Source organism: Neoarius graeffei, chromosome 21 (assembly GCF_027579695.1).
Source record: "Neoarius graeffei isolate fNeoGra1 chromosome 21, fNeoGra1.pri, whole genome shotgun sequence".
NCBI classification, from domain to species: Eukaryota; Metazoa; Chordata; class Actinopteri; order Siluriformes; family Ariidae; genus Neoarius; species Neoarius graeffei.
This window is the reverse complement of record NC_083589.1, coordinates 58,592,571-58,619,450: the sequence shown is the minus strand read 5'-3', so window position 1 is coordinate 58,619,450 and position 26,880 is coordinate 58,592,571. Positions and strand designations below refer to the sequence as shown.

Below are 26,880 nucleotides of genomic sequence, written 5' to 3'. Positions count from 1 at the left end.
CCAATCATCTGATGAGTAAGTTTAGTCTCCGTCCTTCAGGCCTTCCCTTCTTTTATCACTTCACTGCATTGATGTTTTCAATCAGCATCCTCTAAAGGTATCAGCACATCTGTATATCGGCATCTATTCACGCACAAGCCGCCTGATAATTTCCTGCAAATTATACTCTGACTGGTCCAGATCTCCCCGAGAGTTCAACCACAGCCGTGATTATCTGGTTAAACCTAATAAATGATGATGTGTGGGAAAGAAACAGAGACAGGACTAACTTTAATGGAGGGTTGCACACCAATCTGGAATGTGTCTTATAAACTTGGAGGGCAACGTTACAAAATTATTTCTGCAGCGACTGTTATGAAGTTCGCAAATATTTCAGGAAGTGGGACTCGCTGTGTCGGTATGACCTCTGTGCTCATATTTAACATGAAAAACTCTCAGGCCTGAAGATCTTGAAAGAAAAATCAAGGAATTCATCGATTCACAGCCTTTTTATCGTGTACAGTGACATCGATCCTGCACGTTTTCTTATTAAATCTGAGCCAAAGGCCCTGTCAAAAACATGAACTGAATTACACTGCATTTGATATTGTTGGAAAAAAGCTTGTGAGAAAGTTTACAGGACATGTGCTACCAAAAACAAAATTTTGACTCTGATGACGCATAATAATAAACAATGACTCTTGACCGCTCATGAATTGTCTTCTCTGGACAGACCAAAAAAAAAAAAAAAATGAAATTAGTACTGACGACAGCTTTCTTTCCTCAACTCATCCTTCTGCTCTGTGATTTAAACAAGTGTACGATACAGCAGATAAAGCCATAGCTTCAACAACTTATACGTTAATGGAGTGAAGTGGCCCTGACCGCAAAAATTTAAATGGGTTTAAAGAAAAACTGGGACACCGAGAGATTCACAGGGTGCGAGCAGAAATCTTTTTGAACCGTCTCCACTCGTCTGTTGTGTTTGGCTTGAGAAGGCAGGACTAGCTCACTCTGTTCTGTTTGCCCAGAAGCCTGGCTACACTCTGCATTTCCATTTCTTTCACCTTATCAGCCACCTGCCTTCAGCATGAAGCTTTATTACCCCATTCCTTTACTTTTCTCCACATCGTGCGCCGATGTCTGAGTCCTTGTCACCTTGAGCACCCCCATACATGCCACTGAGCCAAGCCAAACTGCTTAAAGAGCAGCGAGCGGGGATATACGGGCCAGATAAAGGTGTGTGAGCGCATGCTGGTCATGCATAAATAGGAGCCCAAATGAATTCCTGGGCATGACTAGCGCTCGCCTTGATTACACGCCACTTACAATAAAGTTTTCTTCTGCACTTACAACACGCAGCAAAAATCCACCCAATGACCCTACCATCCAGTGGGACTTTTAACCACACAGCCAAGCTGGAAATGCAAGAAAATGAGCTGCATGGTAAAGAAAAGACGATTCTCAAATCAAGTTCTTAAAGACCATTTTTCAAAATAACAGCTATTTCAGAATAGGAAAAAAAAAAACTGTTTGAATGTAATGGTTGTGGGTGTACTGTATAATGGAGCATGGTACTAAATGGAGGCTGGGTTGAGGTTGCAGTTTGATGGGTTTGTTCCTTAGACTCGAGCCCTGGGTATGGCACAAAGCGAGAGATGATAGCGCGATGGAAGAACGGTACATAAGTGTCGGATTGGGTTGGTGCCAGGACGTTGAGTGTGAGAGGCTGAAGGCAGTGGTGGTGATTTATCGGTGCAAAGGAGCCGTCGGCAGGACGTTGTTTTCCATTGCAGGGCAGAATTCCCTCGCTCTCACTCCACCGCTGCACCATTGATAAGACGTATGGATCCACATCCTGACATTCTGACCTCCAACATTCCCAAGGAGGTTGCTTGCATGCACACACGTACAGAAGAACAGGAGCATTTGGGATTTCTATTTGAGAAGTCCATTTCTCATTTCCCTTCCCTTCCTTTCCCTCCTGTTCTATTTCATACCTAAAGGTTGGCTGTACAATCACTCTTTCCATTTCAGTTTGTCTGCCCTCTCTGCCTTATACAGCCAACACATCTATGAATGTAGGATTGTTCTCCCATTCCTGTCAAAGCTGGTGCCATTGGCAAGCAGAGGTTCATAAAATTGGCTAATGCTGTGATCCATATCATTCCACAGGTGCTCTGTGGGTTTAAACGTCAGCAGAGAAGAGAAGGAGACCCTCTCTCTCTCTCTCTCTCTCTCTCACCTGTCCAGCCAGCAGTACGAGGAACAACGCCTCCAATCACTGATGCACGCCATTCCAACCAACAGGACGCCGATATCACAAAATACTTCGCTCACTGTTACGTTTCAGGTAATGCACGTGATCACTTTTTATCTCGATTGCCGACACATTTTTCACGTAATCCAAAAAGAAAAATCACTGATGGTGGAATGTGACCTGCTTTTAAGAAGCAGCACTTTGGTATTCCCTTTGGTCACAGCAGAAGAGTGGAATTTTCAGAAAAAGTGTCACCTGCAAGTGATGGGGTGTGAGAAAAACAAAAATGAATAAATTACAGACAAAGTGCGAGGACTTTGCTAATGATGAACCTCGCTAATGAGGAAAAATAAGGATTCGTGACACACTGAATCCTTTGAAACTGATTTCACTGCTAATATTCCAACAGTGCAGTGCAACTAAACCTAAATACCTATCGATTTTTAGGACATTCACCAGTATGGGATGCGACGTCACTAACTGTGGCTGCATTCATTCAAGCCGAGCAAATTCTCTTGATTTGATTTTCTGGCTCCAAAGACACTATGAAGGCAAACGAGTGACTTATCACCAGACTTGCACCCATCTTGATGCCATCTACAGTACTGTGCACAAGTCTTAGGCACCCTATTTTTTTTTTCCATCCAAACTTTGTTATAGATTTCTATTTTATTGACTTCTACATTATCGAGTCAGTACAAAAACATTTTAGAGTTCCAAATGTTCGTTTTCCAGCACATTTCATAAGAGAGATGGAAAAAGAAAACAATGAAGGCTACTAGGTTTTGGTGCAAAATGAAGACGCGAGTGTGACAAAGTGTCCGGAAGAGCTGCGGCTGGTTCTGTGGGATGCTCAGTAAAACCTACAGCTCATTTCCGCATAAAACTGCACTCATTGGGGGGCATCGTGGCTCAGGTGGATAAGGCACCATACCGTAAATCCAGGGACCCGGGTTCGATTCCGACCCGAGGTCATTCCCCTATCCCTCCCCGTCTCTCTCTCCCGCTCATTTCCTGTCTCTACACTGTCCTATCCAATAAAGGTGAAAAAGCCCAAAAAATATCTTAAAAAAAAAAAATTGCACTCATTGGACTGGATACCATTTTTTTTTTTTAAGCAAAGGGTCGTCGCTCACCAAATACTGACTTTCATTTATTATGGCTTACTGCTTACAATATTTTTTTTATGTCATGTTGAAACATTTAATTATTTTTTTAATCCATTTTTGGTCGACAGCATTTCTTTACATGGGCCAAAGACTTTCACAATACTAGAACATTTAGCTACCCGATACGACCTACGATTAGCCTAGTAAACTAGACCCACCCGCCTAGTGGCCAAAAATATTTTTGCCTACGAGTGGGTCTAGCCTTGCACCATATAAACAAAAACAATCACAACGCAAGGTTTTTGTTTGGATTCTTTGGGCGGGCTTTTGCAGGAGTGACAAGGCTGCGCGACGCTGGAGAAAGCACAACAGGAAAGATGGCTACGGCTAGTGAACAGCGCGCGTTTGACTCCGCTTTGGAATCAGTTTTAGAAGAATTAGACTTGGAGTCTTCGTTGAAACATGAGCAGGAAGAGGCTCTCCGCTCATTCCTTTTCAAGAAGGACGTTTTCGCTGTTTTGCCGACCGGCTATGGTAAAAGTCTGATCTACCAGCTGGCTCCGCTCATAGCCAAAAGGATGGGGCTAGTTTGTGCAGTACGAAGAATTAATAAACAGCTTTGAAACATTACTTTTTGATTGTTTCTTATTTTCCCGTTATTTTAAATTTAAGGGAAATTATTTCACCAAACACCACTAAATAAAAACTCTCAAAAACAGTTTAAGCAAACCCTTGAAAAAAAATGAGTGTATGTTAAGTATGTGGTACAGACTCCAAACTTGTGGTCATTATCTCCAAACTTCTTAATATCTAGAACCTGTTTATTAATTAATACGCATTTTGAAAAATTATTTATTTCAAGGCCTCCCCCACTGCTTTCTGTCGCTCTGACTACGTCACAGTCACTGTTGCGCTGATTGGTCAGAGCGTTGGCCTATACGCACAGAGACAGTTTGAAAGACAGCGGTTTGTTCCACCCCCACCCTTCAGAAATGTCTACGGATCGAGGCCAGACTAAATATTCACATTTAGTCTGGCTTGCCAGACTAACCTACGATTGATGATAAATGTTAGCAGTGCTTTTCTTAGTGTGAAAGAAGCCTAATTTCTTCTTTATATTTAGTGTTTTAATGGTCACTCACGCAATCGAGCACTGTTCCAGGTAAAACAATTAACCGTTACAGACAACGCTGCGTCTTTGAGCCATCTGTACGGGTGCGTATAAACTCCAGCTAATCCTTAGCAACCAACCTTCAAGAATGTTTATACACAAAATTAGCCTGCAAGTAATTCTGAAAACCAAGAGAGGAAAGAAACTTCAGAGAGGTCATTGACTTGACAGACGAGTCTCAGCGTGGACAGCTGTTCGACCAGGCTGCGACGGCGAGCGAGGCTTTGACCCAAAATGCCTTGAGCAGCTGTGAGGCTGAGATCTGAACCAAGACTGAGAAGATCATAAACGTTAACTGACCGAGAGAGAGATGATTAAGATATCTAGAAGTATTATAGTGGTTAGCGTGATTAACCTGGCCAAAGGCAGAGATAAAAGCTGCATCATATAGACATTACATTTGGTGGTTAGCCTGAAATTGAGCCTACAGTCAGTTTCACTCGAGACATGATTCATACTCGAGCGACTATAGCAATGCTGTATTCAAAACCACACTTTCCAGTGAGTGACCTAAGGGGAGATCTGACACCAAGATAGAGTGGAGTGGGTTTTTCTCTATTCTCAGAGAACTCTCTGAATAATGGTGTACCATGTATACAAGCCTTATAAAACATGCATCATCTGTATGAAAAAGTCTTATTAACTTAACAAGGTAAAGCTTCTCAAAGTGTAGCCGCTAAAAAGATGCGTCCATTAATGATGGTTTTAAATACAAGAAAAGTGTACAGTCCTACCAGTGTGGGGGTAAATAAGGAATGAGTAAATTTAAAAAATAAATAAATAAAATAAGCACACAACGATGGGGTGGTGTGATACGGCCTGAAACAAAGTGTTTTTGCTACCACCGTAGAGTTGATTATTGTCTTGTAAAAGCACACCCTGAAGTGTTTTATTACTGTTAAACCACAGCTGTGTGTCAATAACTATGATATCCCTCATCAAAAAATTCCCATTCAGGGATTGGCCAAGGATTGCTCACGACATAAAATAGTTCCACCATTGATTAAGCAATGTATCATCTTGTTACGTCAAAAATTAATTAATTTTTTTTTAAAAAGGATATGGTGCGAGTCAGTCATATCATGGCATATCCTGGATATACCATGAACCGACATCACAATCTCAAGCTATACAGCCAACTCAAGTATTTTTTTTAACCAATAAATGACAGACAAAAATAGAAGTCATCAATACAATCGGGCAGCACGGTGGTGTAGTGGTTAGCGCTGTCACCTCACAGCAAGAAGGTCCGGGTTTGAGCCCTGTGGCCGACGAGGGCCTTTCTGTGCGGAGTTTGCATGTTCTCCCCGTGTCCGCGTGGGTTTCCTCCGGGTGCTCCGGTTTCCCCCACAGTCCAAAGACATGAAGGTTAGGTTAACTGGTGACTCTAAATTGACCGTAGGTGTGAATGTGAGTGTGAATGGTTGTCTGTGTCTACAGTGGTGCTTGAAAGTTTGTGAACCCTTTAGAATTTTCTATATTTCTACATAAATATGACCTAAAACATCATCAGATTTTCACACAAGTCCTAAAAGTAGATAAAGAGAACCCAGTTAAACAAATGAGACAAAAATATTATACTTGGTCATTTATTTATTGAGGAAAATGATCCAATATTACATATCTGTGAGTGGCAAAAGTATGTGAACCTTTGCTTTCAGTATCTGGTGTGACCCCCTTGTGCAGCAATAACTGCAACTAAACATTTCCGGTAACTGTTGATCAGTCCTGCACACCGGCTTGGAGGAATTTTAGCCCGTTCCTCCGTACAGAACAGCTTCAACTCTGGGATGTTGGTGGGTTTCCTCACATGAACTGCTCGCTTCAGGTCCTTCCACAACATTTCCATTGGATTAAGGTCAGGACTTTGACTTGGCCATTCCAAAACATTAACTTTATTCTTCTTTAACCATTCTTTGGTAGAACGACTTGTGTGCTTAGGGTCGTTGTCTTGCTGCATGACCCACCTTCTCTTGAGATTCAGTTCATGGACAGATGTCCTGACATTTTCCTTTAGAATTCGCTGGTATAATTCAGAATTCATTGTTCCATCAATGATGGCAAGCCGTCCTGGCCCAGATGCAGCAAAACAGGCCCAAACCATGATACTACCACCACCATGTTTCACAGATGGGTTAAGGTTCTTATGCTGGAATGCAGTGTTTTCCTTCTTCCAAACATAACGCTTCTCATTTAAACCAAAAAGTTCTATTTTGGTCTCATCCGTCCACAAAACATTTTCCCAATAGCCTTCTGGCTGGTCCACGTGATCTTTAGCAAAGTGCAGATGAGCAGCAATGTTCTTTTTGGAGAGCAGTGGCTTTCTCCTTGCAACCCTGCCATGCACACCATTGTTGTTCAGTGTTCTCCTGATGGTGGACTCATTAACATTAGCCAATGTGAGCGAGGCCTTCAGTTGCTTAGAAGTTACCCTGGGGTCCTTTGTGACCTCCCTGACTATTACACGCCTTGCTCTTGGAGTGATCTTTGTTGGTCGACCACTCCTGGGGAGGGTAACAATGGTCTTGAATTTCCTCCATTTGTACACAATCTGTCTGACTGCGGATTGGTGGAGTCCAAACTCTTTAGAGATAGTTTTGTAACCTTTTCCAGCCTGATGAGCATCAACAATGCTTTTTCTGAGGTTCTCAGGAATCTCCTTTGTTCGTGCCATGATACACTTCCACAAACATGTGCTGTGAAGATCAGACTTTGATAGATCCCTGTTCTTTAAATAAAACAGGGTGCCCACTCACACCTGATTGTCGTCGCATTGATTGAAAACACCTGACTCTAATTTCACCTTCAAATTAACTGCTCATCCTAGAGGTTCACATACTTTTGCCACTCACAGATATGTAATATTGGATCATTTTCCTCAATAAATAAATGACCAAGTATAATATTTTTGTCTCATTTGTTTAACTGGGTTCTCTTTATCTACTTTTAGGACTTGTGTGAAAATCTGATGATGTTTTAGGTCATATTTATGCAGAAATATAGAAAATTCTAAAGGGTTCACAAACTTTCAAGCACCACTGTATGTGTCAGCCCTGTGATGACCTGGCGACTTGTCCAGGGTGTACCCCGCCTTTCGCCCGTAGTCAGCTGGGATAGGCTCCAGCTTGCCTGCGACCCTGTAGAACAGGATAAAGCGGCTAGAGATGATGAGATGAGATGAGACGAGACGACATTTAAATAATAACCAGACAAATCAATAGTTTTAACAGCTTTCTGGTTTTGTGGGTCAGTAATTGTTTTTATGTACTGCTTGGTCTCTTTTTCAAATACCAAAAATAATGGTTTAGAACCGACTCGAGTCACAGCTGTGGTTCCACGAATGAGTGTGTGTAGATACGCATCATGATCATGCCTAGTGAGGCACGCAATAGCATAGCAAATCAATCAATGAATTTTAAAAAAGGGTTTAAAAAAAAAAAAAAAAAAGTGATAGCATGGCAATAAATAAATAAATAAATAAATAAATATTTTTTAAAAGGTGAAAAAAGCAATAGCACGGTACATTACACATGTGCAGGTCGAAGGTTGAGTCAGAGAAAAGTTAACACTTAGTTTGGAATTTTTTGATGAGGGATATTTCACAGTTATTCCACAAAATCGAGTCGTACATGAGCTGATAGCGCTATAATCCACGTACAACGAGATTGAGTGGAATAACTGTTTTATTCCATCCACATTCACTGGATTTTGAGAAACGGAGCATTTTTTTTTTTTGCAAATTCAGTAAATAAAAACTTTATACAAAATGCCCAACAAAATCATTTCTGATTAGAATGTGAACAAACCAGCGAAATGACAGAAGCAATTTGTGAAAAATGCTATAATAATTCTTGAAAAATAAACAGGTTCTTATCAAATACTTTCATTCCTTATTTTGTTGCTTGTATTTTTTGGGGTTTTGCTTTCGAGTAGAGCTTTTATTCTGTCCTCGGTTGGTTCAGGAACACGCGCCGCCATTTTGTTTTTCTCTGCTCACGGTATATGAGCTGATAGCCTAGTAGCAGGGTAGCCAATCAGAGTGTGCGATTGCTCATATCCAGTGAATGTGGATAGAATAAAAGCTCATATTCCAAATGTTGGCCGATGACTCGCTGACTGTTAGCTGTTTAACAATTATTCCACGAAATCGAGTCGTACATGAGCTGATGGCTGCGGTAAGCCGTGTACAATGAGATTGAGTGGAATAACTTATTCTATCCACATTCACTGGATTTTGAGAAACAGAGCATTTTTATTTATTTTTTGCAAATTTGATAAATAACTTTATACAAAACATCCGACAAAATCATTTCTGCTTAGGCGGACTTTTTAACTATCGATGGCTGCACGAATTGACACTAGGTTTTTGTTTGTTGCTCTTTTTTTTGTAGAAACTGCTGTCTTGCTAAGGTATAGAATAGCTTTAGACATTTATTTAATTCCTCCTTGGACGTTTCAGTTACAGTGCCTTGAAAAAGTATTCATACCCCTTGAACTTTTTCACATTTTTCCACCTTGCAACCACGAACTTAAAAGTTTTTATTGAGATTTTATGTGATAGACCAACACAGAGTAGCACATAATTGTGAAGTGAAACGAAAATGATAAATGGTCTTCAAAATTTTAAACAAATAAAAATCTGAAAAATGTGGCGTGCATTAGTATTCAGCTCCCCTGTACTCTGATACCTCTAAATACAATCCAGTGCAATCAATTGCCTTCAGAAGTCATATAATCAGTTATGCCGCTTTTCCACTACCAACACGGCTGAGTCGGGCTGAGCCGTGCCGTGCTGAGTTGGGCTGAGTCAAGCTCAGTGGGGCTGTTGGAGTTGCATTTCGACTACAACCGCGCTGAACCGTGCTGGCTGGAAGTGGGTGGACACATTGGGTGGAGTTAGCGAAAGTGGGTGGACGTCACGTGATATCGTTAGGCGGCGCAAACAGTGACATCAGTGACTTTTTAAGCGGTAGTCTCACGACCCAGATAGTAAACAATAAACATGGAGGACATGGAGTCGTTAGTGTTGCTGGTCTTGGTGCTGTGGCTTGTTGTCACCAACAACGCCAACGGATACTGGCAAGAGCGTATAGATGCGGCGGGGCGCATAAGGCTTCATAATTCTTCTTCTTCCGGGTTTACGGTGTTTACAGATCCCAGCGTGCTCGCGGGGCGTGTATGGGCATGTGAGGACACTCCTCCTCACCAATCAGTGCACAGGGGAGTGTCTCCTCACGCCCCTAGCCCCACTCGGCTCGGTTTGGCTCACTTCAGCCCCATTCCAAAACCGTGCGAGTTTTGGGTGCTGAGTAAGGCTGAAGCGAGCCGAGTCGTGCTGCTCTGAGGTAGTCAAAACGCGAGCCGTGTCGGGCTGAAGTGAGCTGAAAAAGGGTCGTGGAAAAGGGCCATTAGAGTCCTACTGTGTGTAATTTACTCTCAGCATAAATACACTTGTTCTGTGAAGGCCTCAGTGGTTTGTTAGAGAACACTGAAGAACAAACAGCATCATGAAGACCAAAGAACTCACCAGACAGGTCAGGGATAAAGTTCTGGAGAAGTTTAAAGCAGGGTTAGGTTATAAACAAATATCCCAAGCTCTGAACATCTCAGGAAGCACTGTTCAATCCATCATTCAAAAATGGAAAAAGTATGGCACAACTGCAAACCTACCAAGACATGGCCGTCCACCTAAACTGACAGAGCGAGCAAGGAGAGCACTGGTCAGAGAAGCAGCCGAGAGGCCCATGATCACTCTGGAGGAGCTGCAGAAATCCACAGCTCAGGTGGGAGAATCTGTGCACAGGACAACTATAAGTCGTACACGCCACAAATCTGGCCTTTTTGGAAGAGTGGCAAGAAGAAAGCCATTGTTGAAAGACCGGCATAAGAAGCCATGTAGGGGACACAGCAAACATGTGGAAGAAGGTGCTTTGGTCAGATGAGACCAAAGTTGAACTTTTTGGCCTAAATGCAAAGCGCTATGTGTGGCAGAAAACTAACACTGCTCATCACCCTGCACACACCATCCCCACTGTGAAACATGGTGGTGCAGCATCATGCTATGGGGATGCTTTTCTTCAGCAGGGACAGGGAAGCTGGTCAGAGTTGATGGGAAGATGGATGGAGCTAAATACAGGGCAATCCTGGAAGAAAACCTGTTGGAGGCTGCAAAAGACTTGAGACTGGGAAGGAGATTCACCTTCCAGCAAGACAATGACCCTAAACATACAGCCAGAGCTACAATGGAATGGTTTAGATCAAAGAATATTCATGTGTTAGAATGGCCCAGTTAAAGTCCACACCTAAATCCCATTGAGCATCTGTGGCAAGACTTGAAAACTGCTGTTCACAGATGCTCTCCATCCAATCTGGCTGAGCTTGAGCTATTTTGCAAAGAAGAATGGGCAAAAATTTCAGTGTCTAGATGTGCAAAGCTGGTAGAGACGAACCACAAAAGACTTGCAGCTGTAATTGCAGCAAAAGGTGGCTCTACAAAGTATTGACGCAGGGGGGCTGAATACTAATGCACACCACATTTTTCAGATTTTTATTTGTTTAAAATTTGAATACCATTTATCATTTTCGTTTCACTTCACAATTATGTGCTACTCCGTGTTGGTCTATCACATAAAATCTCAATAAGTTTGTGGTTGTAAGGTGGAAAAATGTGAAAAAGTTCAAGGGGTATGAATACTTTTGCAAGGCACTGTATGTAATTTTCAAGCTTCTTTAACCTTTTGAACAAGTCTAAAAAAAAAAAAAATTCAACAACATTTTTTTTGCATTTTTTGGGGGTTTTGTTTTCGAGGAGAGTTTATTTCGCCCTCGGTTGGTCCAGTAACATGCGCCGCCATTTTGTTTTTCTCTACTCATGGTATATGAGCTGATAGCCTAGTAGTAGAGTAGCCAATCAGAGCGTGCAATTGCTCATATCCAGCGAATGTGCATAGAATAAAAATCAAATCCACATCATTAAACATGCATGTCTTTCTTTAATAAATAAAAATAATCTAATGTACCATGCACTGAGAGGCTCCGCTTGAAATTATGGATTCTCTTCGGTGACTGGCATAGTCCTATTTTCTAAAGGACGCAGCCAGTCACCTCAGAGAATCCCATAATTTCAAGCGGAGCCTCTCAGTGCATGGTACATTAGATTATTTTTATTTATTAAAGAAAGACATGCATGTTTAATGATGTGGATTGCTCACAAAACAATCAGTTCCTGTTACCCCTTGCGTAATAGACTCCTTTGCAGTAAACGTCATTCATACGCAAGAGGAAATTGCGCGCGCAGCCTGGACCCAAAAAAAGACTCGGCGACGGTAGAGACGAGAAGAAATATTGGGAAGAAATGCCTAGTTGTTGTGTTGTCGGGTGTCAGAATCGTAGCAGTGATGGGGTTAAAATGTACAGAATTCCAGCAGGATCTCACCCGTTCCCAAAAAAAAAAAAAAAAAAAATCGCCGACGTCTATGGCTACAAGCCATCGAACGTGTAGACTGGGATGAAAGCACTATCAAAAATGCGCGGGTTTGCAGCGCCCACTTCATCACAGGTAAGATCAGGCAATTTATTAAATCTTTCTTTTTTATTCTTTCTAGTCTTCGTTTATTGATGTAGCAAAATACTTAGGTAACGTTTGTCTGATTAGCTGGGTCATAGTTACACAATGTAATGAATATTGTTAGCATGTTAACTTCGCTTTGCATGCAATTTCGTTTGTAGGAGAGGTCTCGCTTGACTCAAGCAGTCCAGATTTTGTGCCATCATTATTTGTGTATGCCGAAAATCACAATTTTAAAGCAAGGATGGAAAGGTAAAATTGTGTGCCCTCACTCTAAATGCCAACTTACGCTGACTGCTCTAACCTAGCTCCCGCCCCGTTCAGTTTCATTTCTGCTCTCTGCCTCTCGCTTTTTATGCAGCTCTGATTTCTCTTAGCTGCACTCTTTACACTATCATTCCTTTCATGCCATCACCTCCTGCAAATTGCTGTTCAGCGTTGGTATTTGCTGTTGTAGCTAAAGCCACATTGCCATCACATCACTGGCATAATTTGATTAAAACAAAATGAATATGAATGTCCCATTGTTAATCAAGTTGTACATGCCCGCACATAACAATCATATGCGTCTAAAGACTTGTAGGCATGAAGTGTTTCGTGGGTGTACACTGAAGTCTTGTCAATAAGGTACGAGTATATATCTGGCCATTGTATACCAGGGAACTTACTAACATCGTCCGTCCACTCTTTAATTAAATACGGATCCGGTAGGCGATGTCCACTTGTTAGAGTTAACTTATTTATGTAGCATTCTCGATCTTGTAACGACAATTGTTTTGCATAATCTGACAGCTCATAATGCCGGGCTATGGGCAGCGCCATTGTTTGAGTCCAGGCTGCGCGCGCATCCTGGCAACGGTCGGTTTGTTTACAAACATACGAAGGGGTCTATAGCAGTAATAAATAATCATTCCATCGCCAACATTTTTATTTTTAAAAAAAAGTGTCACGTTACTGTGAAACTAGAAAGCGGAAGGGTTACTGATCACAAAGGACTGACACCGGAGACTCCTTCCAGAAACGTTAAATAAAGTCTCCTTACAGAAAACTTCACCCTATCGATGATGCATTGTTGCCTGTTTATAGTTACAGCACATTTTTAATCCATTTAATATATTGACAGACATCCAAGTTGTTACCATAGAAACAACAGCGTGTTAGAACAAGCGCGTTAATCCATACAAACATGTGATTTGAATTACAGCCAGTTCTATTTCAGAGTGGCTGTGATAGAAAATTCATCAAAACCTTTCGACAGCACTGTGGTATAAATATTTTATCGTAACTTGTTTGCACACCCTTTGCCTTTACAACTGCCTCCAACTCTTTCCTATCCTCTGGGCAGCTTTTGGATGCTCTTAGCTCTAATAATAACAATGTTGAAATGGGACTGCTTGGCCAATCTGTGTCTTTTGTTCTTGACATATCTGTTGCAAATCTGCCAGATGTTGTCCACTTCCTCTGTCAAATCCGGTCTGGTGACTGAGAGGTTTATGGCAAAAAAAATTCTGACTTTAATTTTTCCTTATGTTTTAGATTGTTGTCTTGTTGCCAGGTACATTCTTGTTTAATTCACAACTTCTTGGAAACTTTCCTGCAGCTAAATTGCAAAAATAAAGGTACATTTTATTTTAGCACATGCCTGTGTACAGAGCGAGTGACCTTCTAAGCTGGGGAAAAAAGGGTTTAACACTTGGGCACAAAGTGCTCGTTCAGGGGGCGGATGAGCCTGCTCAGTGCCCCCTTTCATCACTTTGATTGCAAGAACATCGTCATCAAATGCAACTACAAAGCTGAGTGCTTTCAAATTAAAAAAATAAATAAATAATTGTGCAGTTCTAGGACGATGCGGATTTTAGAACAACTGTCTCCTCTACATCAGTAGAACCACTTTATAACCTTCAGTTAGTTCCACTGCTCTATTCTTGGCAAGGTTTTCGTTTTCTCCCGCATGCCAACCATTCTCCTCGCTTTATGAAACGCTAATTAATGTAGTGGGCTTAGCTCTCCCAGGGTGCTCTTTCAGACCCGATATGGCCAGTTTAGGGAGCTGTGGCGGATTAACGTGCACTGCCTGGGTGGTGAGGCGGCAAGAAGCTGACACGATGCCTCTGAGAAGCCCTGAACAGTCAGAGGCCATGAAGTCCTGGCCTGGAGATCATAGGAGCATGTGAGCTCTGAGGATTAAGCATAAAGTCAGTCAGTCAATGAGGCTCGAACTGTGTGAAAGACTCGAGCACGATTAGACTTTAAACAGCACGTAATTAGCTCTGCTCCTCTACTGCGTTACTTCCCAAGCCCTCGGCTCAGCTCCCTAAATCCTCTGTTCCACCGGAGGGTTGAATGTTTAATCTGTGGTGGTAACAGTAACCAGGGCTGGGTGATATCATGAGAACATCAATATTATGATTTAATTTTTTTTCGTAATACAACCGTTTAATGATTTTTTTTTTTTTAAACAATGACAAACTGACTGGAGGAGCTGAATTTTTTTTTTTTTACATTTTAGTAATGTTGCCTCTGTCCCATACACCATTGTACCGGATTTGAAATGAAGCAACCAACTTGTGATTAAAGCTGAAAGTTGACACTTCAATTTAAAAGAATCTGGCATTCACCATTCACAGCTTTTTTTTTTAAATAAAACCGAGCTCCTCACTTTTCACAGGCTCAAAAGTAATTAGACAAACTACAAATTATAAACAAGGATTGCTCTTCATATCTCATCTCATTCATCTCATCATCTCTAGCCGCTTTATCCTGTTCTACAGGGTCGCAGGCGAGCTGGAGCCTATCCCAGCTGACTACGGGCGAAAGGCGGGGTACACCCTGGACAAGTCACCAGGTCATCACAGGGCTGACACATAGACACAGACAACCATTCACACTCACATTCACACCTACGCTCAATTTAGAGTCACCAGTTAACCTAACCTGCATGTCTTTGGACTGTGGGGGAAACCGGAGCACCCGGAGGAAACCCACGCGGACACGGGGAGAACATGCAAACTCCGCACAGAAAGGCCCTCGCCCGCCACGGGGCTCGAACCCGGACCTTCTTGCTGTGAGGCGACAGCACTAACCACTACACCACCGTGCCGCCTCGCTCTTCATATCTGGCTGCAAATTCTGGAAGCCATGGACATCACCAAATGCTGAGTTTCCTCCCTTGAGATGCTTTCCCAAGCTTTTACTGCTTGTTTGTGGGTCTGTGCACCTTCAGTTTTGTCTTCAGGAAGCAAAAAGCTGCTCAATTTGGATGAGGCCAGGTGACTGGCTCAGCCATTTAAGAACATTATTGTTCTTTGCAGCATTTGACTGAATTTGATCAGAAACCTTTGCTCTATATTGAGGTTTTTCACCCACGTGACCAAGTCATGTGATGCATCGTTAGGCTGCCATTTTGGACGTCACGGCTCGAATCGGTTTGAATGCGAGGAAGGCGACAAACGAAAAACATAAAAGAAAAAGGAGCGAGATGCAGAAAACACCTTCACTATCCAGCGACGTAGGGCATTTACAGGGCGAGCAGAGGGAGAGGTATTTGCAAAAATTGAGGTTAGCAGGCTTAGAGAACGACGTTTACCTGCTTCCACCAGGATTGTTCACTGACGTACGGAAGTACACGAAGCCCTCGTCTTTACCTGACTTCGGCCCACATGATCTGTATACCTATGTCGTTAAAAACCCATCGCCATACACAGGTATTGATCTGAAAGCGTATAAGAGTTTGGATGCCTACAAATATTTTGTGTCAGGCTGGGTAACATGCCTACATCAGCGGGTCGTCCCTGGAGCCGGTGGTCGCCATCTTATTACAGCTAAGGTTTGTTCACATTTTCATTTACTTTCAGTCCTCAGGATAAACAAAATGTTATTAAATGTCATTGAAATAACTTCTTAGTCTGTTGAGACATGGCCCGTTATAAATTTGCTGTTACCAGGCAATGACCAAGAACTGTATTATTAGGGTCTGTGTTGTAACAGTGTACTAGCAGCCAGCTGTTAGCACTAGCTAATGTCAACAACATAGTAGCTAGTATGTTACTGTAGCAATGTTTACTGTACATTCAGTCATTTGGATGACTGTTAAAACCTTTCAGTCTCAAGTTTTTCCTTTACTGTATTTACTAGTTTACTGTAATTATGATCCGGCAGCTATTTACACCGGATCCAGTGTAAATAGCTGCCGGAGCGCGCTGCTTAATTTGAGGGGGAGCAAGCCGGAGCGCGCTCCGGAACCTCGGCCGGAGCACTCCGGGAGCAAGCCGGAGCGCGCTGCTTAATTTGAGGGGGAGCAAGCCGGAGCGCGCTGCTTAATTTGAGGGGGAGCAAGCCGGAGCGCGCTCCGGCAGCTATTTACACTGGATCCGGTGTAAATAGCTGCCGGATCATAATTACAGTAAACTAGTAAATACAGTAAAGGAAAAACTTGAGACTGAAAGGTTTTAACAGTCATCCAAATGACTGAACGTAAACATTGCTACAGTAACATACTAGCTACTATGTTGTTGACATTAGCTAGCTTGACCTTCAAAATGGCAGACACCGGGGCGTCACGTGACCCTGTGACGTCAGGTGAAATATCTCAATACTTCAGAATTCATCCTGCTACTTCTACCAGCATCCAAATCATCTATAACCACCGATGACCCAGTTCCACTGACAGCCATACACACCCATGTTCACCATGTGATGTATACTTTGGATCACGAGTTCCTCCTTCATACTCTTCTCTTCCCATCATTCTGGTACAAGTTAATCTTGGCTTCATCTAGCCAAAGAATTTTCCAGAACTGGACAGGTTTTCAGGCCAAGTCTAATCTGGCCTCTCTGTTCTGGACTCTTAAACAATTTGAACATTGAGGTAAACCCTCTGTATTCATTCATATTCATGAAAGGTCTCCAAATCTGATTCTAGACAATGACACAGCTGCCTCCTGAGAATCAAATCCATTATGATGGTGTACAGTGGCAAAATACTGAACAGCCTCTCAGTGTTCCAAAACTTATGGACCTGACTGTATATTATGATTTGTGTATCCTGGAAATGCCTATGAGAATCAGAGCTACCCCTAAGAGTATCTTTAAGTGGCTGGGATGCGAGTCAGCACCTCCAAGTCTGAGGCCATTGTTCTCTGCCGGAAAACGGTGGAGTGCTCCCTCCGGCTTGGGAGTGAGTTGCTGCCCCAAGTGAAGGGAGTTCAAGTATCTCGTGATCTTGTTCATGACTGATGGTAAAATGGAGCGTGAGATGGACAGGCGGATTGGGGCGGCATCGGCAGTAACGCGGGCGTTGTACCGGTCCGCCGTGGTCAAGAGGGAGCTGAGCCGGAAGGCATAGCTTTCGATTTACCAGTCAGTCAATCTACGTTCCAACCCTCACCTATGGTCATGAGCTTTGGGTAGTGACCGAACGGATGAGGTCACAGATACAAGCAGCTGAAATGAGCTTTCTCCATAAGATGGCTGGGCTCACCCTTAGAGATAGGGTCAGGAGCTCAGACATTCGGAGGGATCTCGGAGTCGAGCCGCTGCTCCTTCACGTCGAAAGGAGCCAGCTGAGGTGGTTTGGGCATCGGATTAGGATGCCTCCTGGGTACCTTCCTTTGGAGGTTTTCCAGGCACGTCCAACTGGGAGGAGACTTCGGGGCAGACCCAGAACACGCTGGAGAGATTATACATCTCATCTGGCCTGGGAACACTTTAGGATCCTCCAGGAGGAACTGGAAAGCGTTCCTGGGGAGAGGAACGACTGGAATACTTTGCTTAGCCTGCTGCCACCACGACCCGACTTTGGATAAGCGGAAGAAAATGGATGGGCGTAGCATCTCTGCTTCCTGTGGGGCCATATCACGCTATCCCATTGTTGATCATTTTCCCCAGCAATGCTCCAAAATAGGGCTGGGCGATTTTACGATTACGATGTTATTCACGATATAAAATCTCTACGATTAGAAATTAGACACGTACGATATGCCTACGATAAGCCTACGCCTTCAATAAAATTACTTCATCCGAAGTTTTGACAGACACGCGAATAGCCAATCATAACTAAACAGTACCGCATGTAACCAATCAGTTGGAAGAGAGCCACCTCAAGTTAGGTTGCATGCACACACAAACACACACACGTGTAGCAGCAACGCACAGCATGGCTGTGGTGAAGTTTGCAGGAGCGCGGCATTTCTCCAACAAAGCGATTATAAAAATGAGCGAGAAGCCGACTGACCGGAGTTCTGAACAGGAAAGTCAGAGCACTGCCCTGGAGGACATCGCTGAAAAGAAGGGCCAGAGATCTTCGGTTGTGTGGAGGTATTTTGGATATTTAAAATCGGACATACAACAAAGTGTTACACAAAACCTTAAACACACTGACGTACTGGATTGCACTTTTTTCTCCTTGCAGCATAAGGTTTACACGTCAATATGTCTTTTATGTTTATTTGAAAGCTGCTAGAATTTGCACAAATGATTAACAATGGTATATAGTTTTTATTTTTCAGTTTATTCATTTGAACAAAAAGAACAAAAGAATGTGCATCCAGTTTGTTTTGGTTCTGTGAAACTTGAAGGCTTGTTAAGCTATTTTTGTTAATTAGGAAGGAACTACTAATTTGTAATGTTCATATTTTGAGCAGAAAATTAAAGAAAATACAAAAATGGTGATTTGATTTATATCGTGATATATATCGTTATCGAAAATTTTGAAAAAATATATCGTGATATAATTTTTTCTCATATCGCCCAGCCCTACTCCAAAATGCTCTCTTTTACTGACAACACATTCAGAAATGGGGAACAGATATCCATTCCCCCAATTAATACAGTTTAATAAGGTTAGCCACCTTGGTGACTTATACCAACTAAGGAACATTCATAACACCGAATACATTCAAGTTACATTTCTGTGCCTTATTTATTTTATCCTATGGCCACGCAAGCTTTTTCTGCAGAACTGTTTATCCAAATAGACTCTACAGACTCTCTTGCATGCTTGCTATTTTACAAACGCAGTCCCTTATAGTTTCCTGCTCCAATTCCGGAGACAGCAGTCCCGAAACACCACAAGCCAAATGCTTCCATTTGACCATCTGAGGAATTCTTCATTAAGACTTATTCCCCTGTCAACAGCTGTCTCCCGACGGGTCCACAAACATGTTCCCTGCTTCCAAACAAATGTGGGATGAGAGTTAAACATTTGTTCGAAGGGAGACGACTGATCTCTACTAACACTGAGCTAGGACTTTGAGCTATGATCTGAGAGAGAGAGAGAGAGAGAGAGAGAGAGAGAGAGAGAGAGAGAGAGAGAGAGAGAGAGAAACAAAAGAATGCAAGAAAAAAAAAACGTACAGTGAGAAAACCTAGCCACATCAGACAAGCTCAAAGTACAACAGGATCTAAACCGAATCCCATCTGGAGCACAGGGAACAGAGAACCGGACAGAAAGACATTTAGTCTGCGTGAAATGGAGAAGAAACACGAAGATGGAATAACGTGTCAAAGTTCTCATCTTTCCAGCTTCTCTCCTCACCATCACTGAATGAGCTTTATACGTTCTCTACTACGGATTTCCATCAGTACATGTCATTACGCGTCTTTTCGGACGATTCCTCCAGTCGATTGTTTCATGGTGACTCAGGGCCTCGGCATGCTCTTGCGACAAGGCTTTCGCAGATAGCTTTTCGCAGACAGTTGTAATTTATCGTTGAGCGGGGAGTAATAGGCGTGCGCGATGTTATTCACCGCCACAACGCAAGGGGGCGCGAAGTCGCGAAATCGCTAGGAATAGTTGGTGGGTGTGGTTAGTGGAGTGTTTATCCTCCGGTTACTTATAATGACTAGCACTGGAGTCGTATAGATGTACGTACTTCCTCGATCAACCGCTCTTCGTGCTGCTCCATCTTCGCTCGTGTTTTTAAAAATGGCGGTCGTGAAAACAAAACAAACCGGGAAAGTAGGGAAGCGGAAGTGCGTATACAGCGGATGTAGAGTGGACCAATCAGAGCCCTCTTGTCTGCGAGGCTTCTGCGGTGGTCAGAATTTTTGGGAGGTGCACGCAGAGCGTCTGCGAAGGGGGTGGGCTGCGCAGACGCCATCTGCGAGGACTGCGTTGTCAGCATAAATTGACCTTAACAGAGCTTCATCAGTGCTCTTGTTCCTTTTACTACCAAAAAACACATACCCCCTCCACTCCCAGCCCTAGGATCCCTGTCTTCCTTCTGATACAGCATGCATCAGACCAGCACTCATGGCTGTATTTTCTCAGGGTGAAGACATTTTATTTTGGAAGAGTGTTCTTAAGTGTAAGGGCGGAGTAAATAAACAGCGTTCCCTGTCTGACCGAAGCCAACGTCAAGCTTTCTGACAGCCATGTTTGGACGTTGCTTCTGAGGCCTGTTTCTATTTTTCTTCTTTAAGATTAAGCAGCAGAAACAGGGCAAGGGTCTTGGCTTTATTTTTGCGGTCACGTCTCAAAAAAAATAATAAAATAAAAAATAAAAACACGAGCAGGAACGCTACACGTGTGCGTCGAAGCCATCCCCAAGAAACTGCAGCCCTTTGGAAATTGCTGGAAAAAAGTCCTTAAAATGCCAGTTCTGACTCATTTTTCCCTAATGTTTCGACACTTGTTTTATATTCCCCATGTACACCAGCTGGCATGTGCTGTACTGTTAGCATTAAGAAGGGGACAATATTGCCAGCTCATGTACGCCTACTCAGAATTTTACACGCATATTTGGGGAAAAAAAAGAAAAAGAAATGTGCTTTAATCTCTCTGTGCGCTACAAATGAACATGTATGAAGAGCATTTATTTTTGGTGGCCCAAGTTTGGTCTTTCCAGTTCAAAAAACAGGTCACGTAGACCTGCTTTAATTGTGTCCAGAGAGCAAGGCTCAATGCTGGGACCTTTAAAAGTTATGAGTCACCTTCGAATGGCTGGCTTAGTCAAGGAGTTTCTTCCTTCCCAGAGATAAGACAAGTAGAACACTAGAGCGCTGTCATAAATAAGACTAAGGCATGATTAGAGCTGAGAGACAAAGATAGAGGTGTGTGTGTCAAAGTGTGAAAAAGGAGTCTCAGAAAATAGACAGTAAGGGTGGGAGAGATGCTTGGATTGCACTTTATGTGCGTGTCTGTACTGTGGGAGAGGAAAAGCCATTTAAAGTGTTTCAAGTGGCACTCAGAAAACTGTTTGGTTCCTGTTGAACTTGCTGCTTCTCCAGATCACCATACACTAGTATGGAGGAAACGTATGCATGTGTCTTATGACTCGCAACATATTCAGCTTCGCTAAATTCTGGATGATAAGACAGCAGACTTGAACTGGAGGTTAATCCAACACAAAGCTTTACAACTTCCCATCAAACCCTTAATCATTCCAGCAGCGAGTTTACATCATAACCTCCTCTACCATGACAGGTTAGTGCTTTTAAGGAACCACATGAGGTTCGAAAATAAACGTTGTCCGAGAACAGACTCTTACTTCATCTCCAGAACCTCCTCCAGGTGCTTCCTGCGCTCGGCTCTCAGCGTGGTCAGGTGGGCCTCCTTCTCCGCCAGCGACTGCTGCGTGGACGAAAGCTTAGCCTTCATGGACTCCAGCTCCTGCTTCACCTTCTCCATCGCGCCGAGTAGCTCCTCCATCTGTAGACACACAGGTTATACACACACACACACACACACACACACACACTTAAGAGACGGACAAGACCGAGCAGCTCGTAGTCAAATCACAGAGACAAATCAGAAATCATAGGTTTCACCACACATGTTCATCTTAACACATCCTTGTGAGGACCTTCCACTGTCATGATTACAATACAGTGACTTAATGCTATGCTACAACTAAATTAACCCCAACCTTAACCTCAGGAACCAAAAGAAAACATTTTGGCTTTGTTCATTTTTGTTTAAATAAAAGCTGCAGTTTTTCTTTTGGGGACCAGCCAAATGTCCCCACAAGCTCAAAACTTTCATATATTCCTTATCCTTGTGGGGGCATTTGGTTTCCATTAAGATACATAAACAGAAAAGCGCACACAAAAACCAGGGTTTTGTTGGATGAGATGGCTTTGGAGAACCAAAGTTCGAGAACTTTTTGAGGAACTCTTCAAAGCAAGAATTACACACTTGCTGAACGAGTTCGTGTCTCGCATTTTCACTGTACCACAGGAACTGCAGACAATTACATTTAAAAAAAAAAAAAAAAAAACGAACAACCCACCCACTGTGCTACAGAGCAGATATTTCAGCATGTCATCAAGTTTACTGCATTAATGTGATGTTCACATTAATGTATAAGGGTTTTATATCGGCTGAGAAACTTCACGAGTCTTTTTTTCACCACTTTCTCGAGCATTGTGCTACTTCATGCATTTACGAACTAAATAAAGCATCATGCAAACGTTCCCATTCTACTTCCGATATCAAACCAACACCACCATCGCGTTTTAGCTCAATGGAGGTTTATAAAATGCCACGCATGAGTGCTTGTCATTTTGTGAGGCTCGTGCTGGACCAAATCGGTGACATTCAGTCCAATAAGCTCCACCCCAAAAGTTCCTGGTCCACAAAAAAAAAAAAAAAAGTACACTCTTCTGCACAAACCTCGGTTCAAGATCTGAAAATGGGAATGCGGCTTCAAATAACCTGGGTTCCTGAAAAAGTTCCTCAAAAGGTTTCTGTGGTGAAAATGAGCCTGAGGTTTGAAGCTGAATAAAACCTTCATGACTCAGCGCTGAGGTCTGCGATTTATTGGACCCTTCAGTAGTTTTGCTCTGTTATGTATTCGTAAAGGTGGGTGATCTCCAGCTCGCTTACACCATGGTTTTCGTTTGCGATCGGCCTCTTTCCGCAGCGAGAGTGAATGAGACGAATAAATCAAAAAAAGCCAATGGCGGGTTTATGTATTCATGTAAGGAGAGGTTTAGCGTTCTGGCTCGGAACCGTTCTCATAGACTCCTCAGCGGTTGCGGTTCTGACGCTAATACTTTCTGCTGAAGTGACAGACATTGGTCGGAACAACCGTTCCACTTTTTTAAAACCCGAATCTTACCCTTCTGCCTCTTCCACCGCCTTTGAGTTATGGATACACCATCCAATTTGCCCAATAAGATCTTACTGGGTGGTTAGAGAGTTTCTCGTCTCCTTTTGCAGCGGCGTTTCACTAGAAACCAGTTAATGTTTCATCAACCCTCTCAGAGGCCCACGCGGTGGAACTCTGGCTCACAGCTTGCTTCACTATTACAAACACACAGCGCTGAGTCCTGACAGGCTGCATAAACTCAAGAGGGGATGAAGGAGTCGGTGTAACAGGATTCTGTCTACAGTGCTGGAAAGATTACAAATGTAATCCGGTACTGATGACAATTACATAGCCAATACTGCAACTCAATAATGTAACTGTTTACGCCATTCCAGAAATCAGCTAATCTGATTACTTTTATTCTCATCCTGACACGCAGCTCCCTTCAGAGAGCTCGCATTGTAAACTAAACATCTTCGCTTAGCAACTTGAGCACTTGCAGCTAGTCTGCATGAAGTGGCATTGCAAATCAATACCGCAGTTCTTCTCACAGGGTAGAAACATGATATCCTGATGGGGGTGGGGTCTCTTCCAGGATGACTCCACCCCCATCCACAGGGAATAAGGGCTCATGAGCATGATCTAAAGCCTTCACAGTCAGCTAATCTCAACCCAACTGGACACCAATGAGAGATTTTGGAGTGACGTGTTACTGCTCTCCAACCACCATCATCAAAACACCAACTGTGGGAAAACTCTTGAAACAATGGTGTTCATCAGGCCAGTACAGTTCCAGAGACGTGTATAACAGATGCCAAGGCACGTTAAAGCTGTTCTGTTGGCTAGTGGTGACCCAACACCTTACGAAAACACTGTTGGTTTCGTCTGGTCACAGAGCTGTTTAGTCCTGATCCTACGAGCTCTCGTTGCATTGAAAGTGTAGAAATGCTCTTACTTTCACTATGAAACATAGTTGTCATAATTTTGATTTTTTTTTTACAATTTGACTTCAAGCATTTAAGTGGTCTCTGATCACGGTCAGTCAAGATTATTTTTCTGACCACATTTCTTCCATGAAGTTGACGGTTCAACACTATCCTTTCAGGCTTTAACAATACATTGGACAGTCCTTAAAACCAATCGCCTTAATTGTTTTCTTTGCTTGATGCAGGCTGACAATTTGACCTTCTGAAACACAGGAATATCTTTTCCATGACTGCTAGATATGTCTTCCGACATGGTTGTTGAAGAAATGAGAAGCTACTCACTGCATCAGTTAGGGTTGAAGGAGTTGCTGCCAGCTGAAACCCAGTAATCACGGCAGGAATTATCCAGTCAAAGGCTCTTAACTATTTACTTATTTAAATACGAATGGCAACTTTTTTTGGTGAGGCCATGTAAACACACATACACACTACTGTGCAAAAGTCTGATGCACATGTAAAGAAATGCTGTTGACCAAAAATGGCTTAAAAATAATGAAATGAAAATGTTTCAACATTAAAAAAAAATACTACAAACAGTAATCAGTAAGCCATAATAAATGAAAGTCAATACTTGATGTGAGACGACCCTTTGCTTTAAAAAAATAAAATTAAATTAAAAAAATAGTCTTTTCAGGTCCAGTGAGTGCAGTTTTATGTGGAAATGATCTGTAGGTTTTCCTGAGCATCTTGCAGAACCAGCCACAGTTCTTCTGGACACTTTGTCACACTCGCTTCTTCATTTTGCACCAAAACCCAATAGCGTTTATTATGTTTTCTTCTTTAATCTGAAACATGTGCTCTTATGGAATATGCTGCTCAGATACAACCATTTTTTTCTTTAACATTTTATTTTGTGCTGGAAAACAAACGTTTGGAACTCTAAAATGTTTTTGTACTTACTCGGTAACGTAGAAGTCATAAAACAAATCTATAAACTTTGTACTGAAAAGAAAAAGCGTGTCTAAGACTTTTGCACAGTACTCTGTGTGTGGTGTGTGTATATATATAATCTCTCACACACACACAAAAAAAAGAACACTGCTTTCTCTTAGTCATACTGGTTATATAGTAAATCAGAAAATTACAAAATGTCAAAACTCTAATCAGGTAATTGATATCTGTTGTCTTTAAAAAAATAAAAATACTTTAAAAGGTGTCTCATTCAGAATTAAAAAAAATTTTTGAATAACCATGACTACATAATCCAGATTGCATGTAGCCTGCCGAAATCAAAATTTCAAACTCATGAGGCCATGGTCAACCAAATGATCATGTGTTCACAATTTAATCAATGTGTTGTGTTTTTTTTTAAATACAAGTGCTGCTCATCAGTTGCAGTTAATCAGAATCTTCGTCAAGGTTCATTCTTGATAAGCTCATGAATATAATCAAATCACTGCACCATCATATTTAAGGCCTTTGAATAATGAAGTATTTATTATAACGTGTATTATTCTATCCACATTCACTGGATATGAGCAATCGTGCGCTCTGATTGGCTGCTCTACTACTGGGATATCAGCTCATATACTGTGAGTAGAGAAAAACAAAATGGCGGCGCGTGTTCCGAAACCAACCGAGGATGAAATAAAAACTCAAGAACAAAAAACACCAAAAAATACAAAAAACACAAAAAAAGGAATAAAAGTATCTGATGGTAAGAACATCTTTATTTTTCCAAGAATTATCGCATTTTTCACAAATTGCTCCTGTCATTTCGCCGGTTTGTTTATATTCTAGGCGGAAATGATTTTGTCAGACAAGTTATTTATTGAATTTGCAAAAAATAAAAATGTTCCGTTTCTCAAAATCCAGTGAATGTGGAGAGAATAAAACAGTTATTCCACTCAATCTCGTCGTACATGGATTATAGCGCCATCACCTCATGTACGACTCGATTTTGTGGAATAACTTAAATATAACAATAATAGAGTTTTATTTTTTACTTTCACTAAAAATTGTTTTTATGAGAATTTGGCCAGAATATTAGCAACACTACATTATTTACTTTTTTTTTTTTTTGCTATAATACATTTAATGCCGAGTAACCATTGTGTTTGAATATCATGTATTAATTTAAATTTCATACATTTGATAATTTGCTGTTCATAAAATGTACGTTCATTATGCTTATATTCTCAAAGTGGCATAAAGTCGACGGAAAAGACTGTCAGACACACTTTAGGTTGAGACAGCTCTCTCTCTCTCTCTCTCTCTCTGAACCACATTCTTTTAAATGACCTTCAGTTCAGCCCCCTGGTGGTTGGAGGGAGCACAAGGACTGGCAAAGCACTCAGAGCAGCAGACCGGCCGTCTTCCATAACTCATCAACCTAATGTACTGTACTATGGCCAAGCGCTGAAACACTAATGTCCAGCGCTACAAAACGACACTGAAGCAAAATTTATACCTGCCGGTGCCTCGCTCCTCTCCACTGACCTCATTCTTCTCGCTCACATTTGTCATCACACACCATCACCCGTGACAGAGAGAGAGAGGGAGCACTAAACAGTAGGACAAAATTCCTCATGATGGAAAACTGAAGCTGAGCATGATGTCTACAAGATGAGGTCTGGAAAGGCTCATATGAAAAAAAGACGCAAATAAAAGATACTGGAAAGGTTCTTTAGTACAGTGGCTTTTGATTACATTTGAAGATCTACAGGCAACCTGTTGTAAAAATTTTTTTGAATGGTTCTACAGGTGGACAAGTGCTGAGTTGCTCAGAGCAATGAATGGTGTCCAAGGTTGTTATCCTCTTTAATTTTAAATGTAGCA

General features: G+C 42.1%; 1 protein-coding gene across 1 annotated transcript in view; it reads right to left on the bottom strand.

Moving 5' to 3' along the window:
* The window catches only part of erc1b (ELKS/RAB6-interacting/CAST family member 1b), a 395,220-nt gene that overhangs the window by 158,101 nt on the left and 210,239 nt on the right, over window positions 1-26,880 (bottom strand). The window contains exon 15 of the mRNA XM_060903423.1: window positions 21,575-21,735. Coding sequence (XP_060759406.1) covers window positions 21,575-21,735 — 161 coding nt within the window. The remainder of the gene's footprint in view (window positions 1-21,574; window positions 21,736-26,880) is intronic.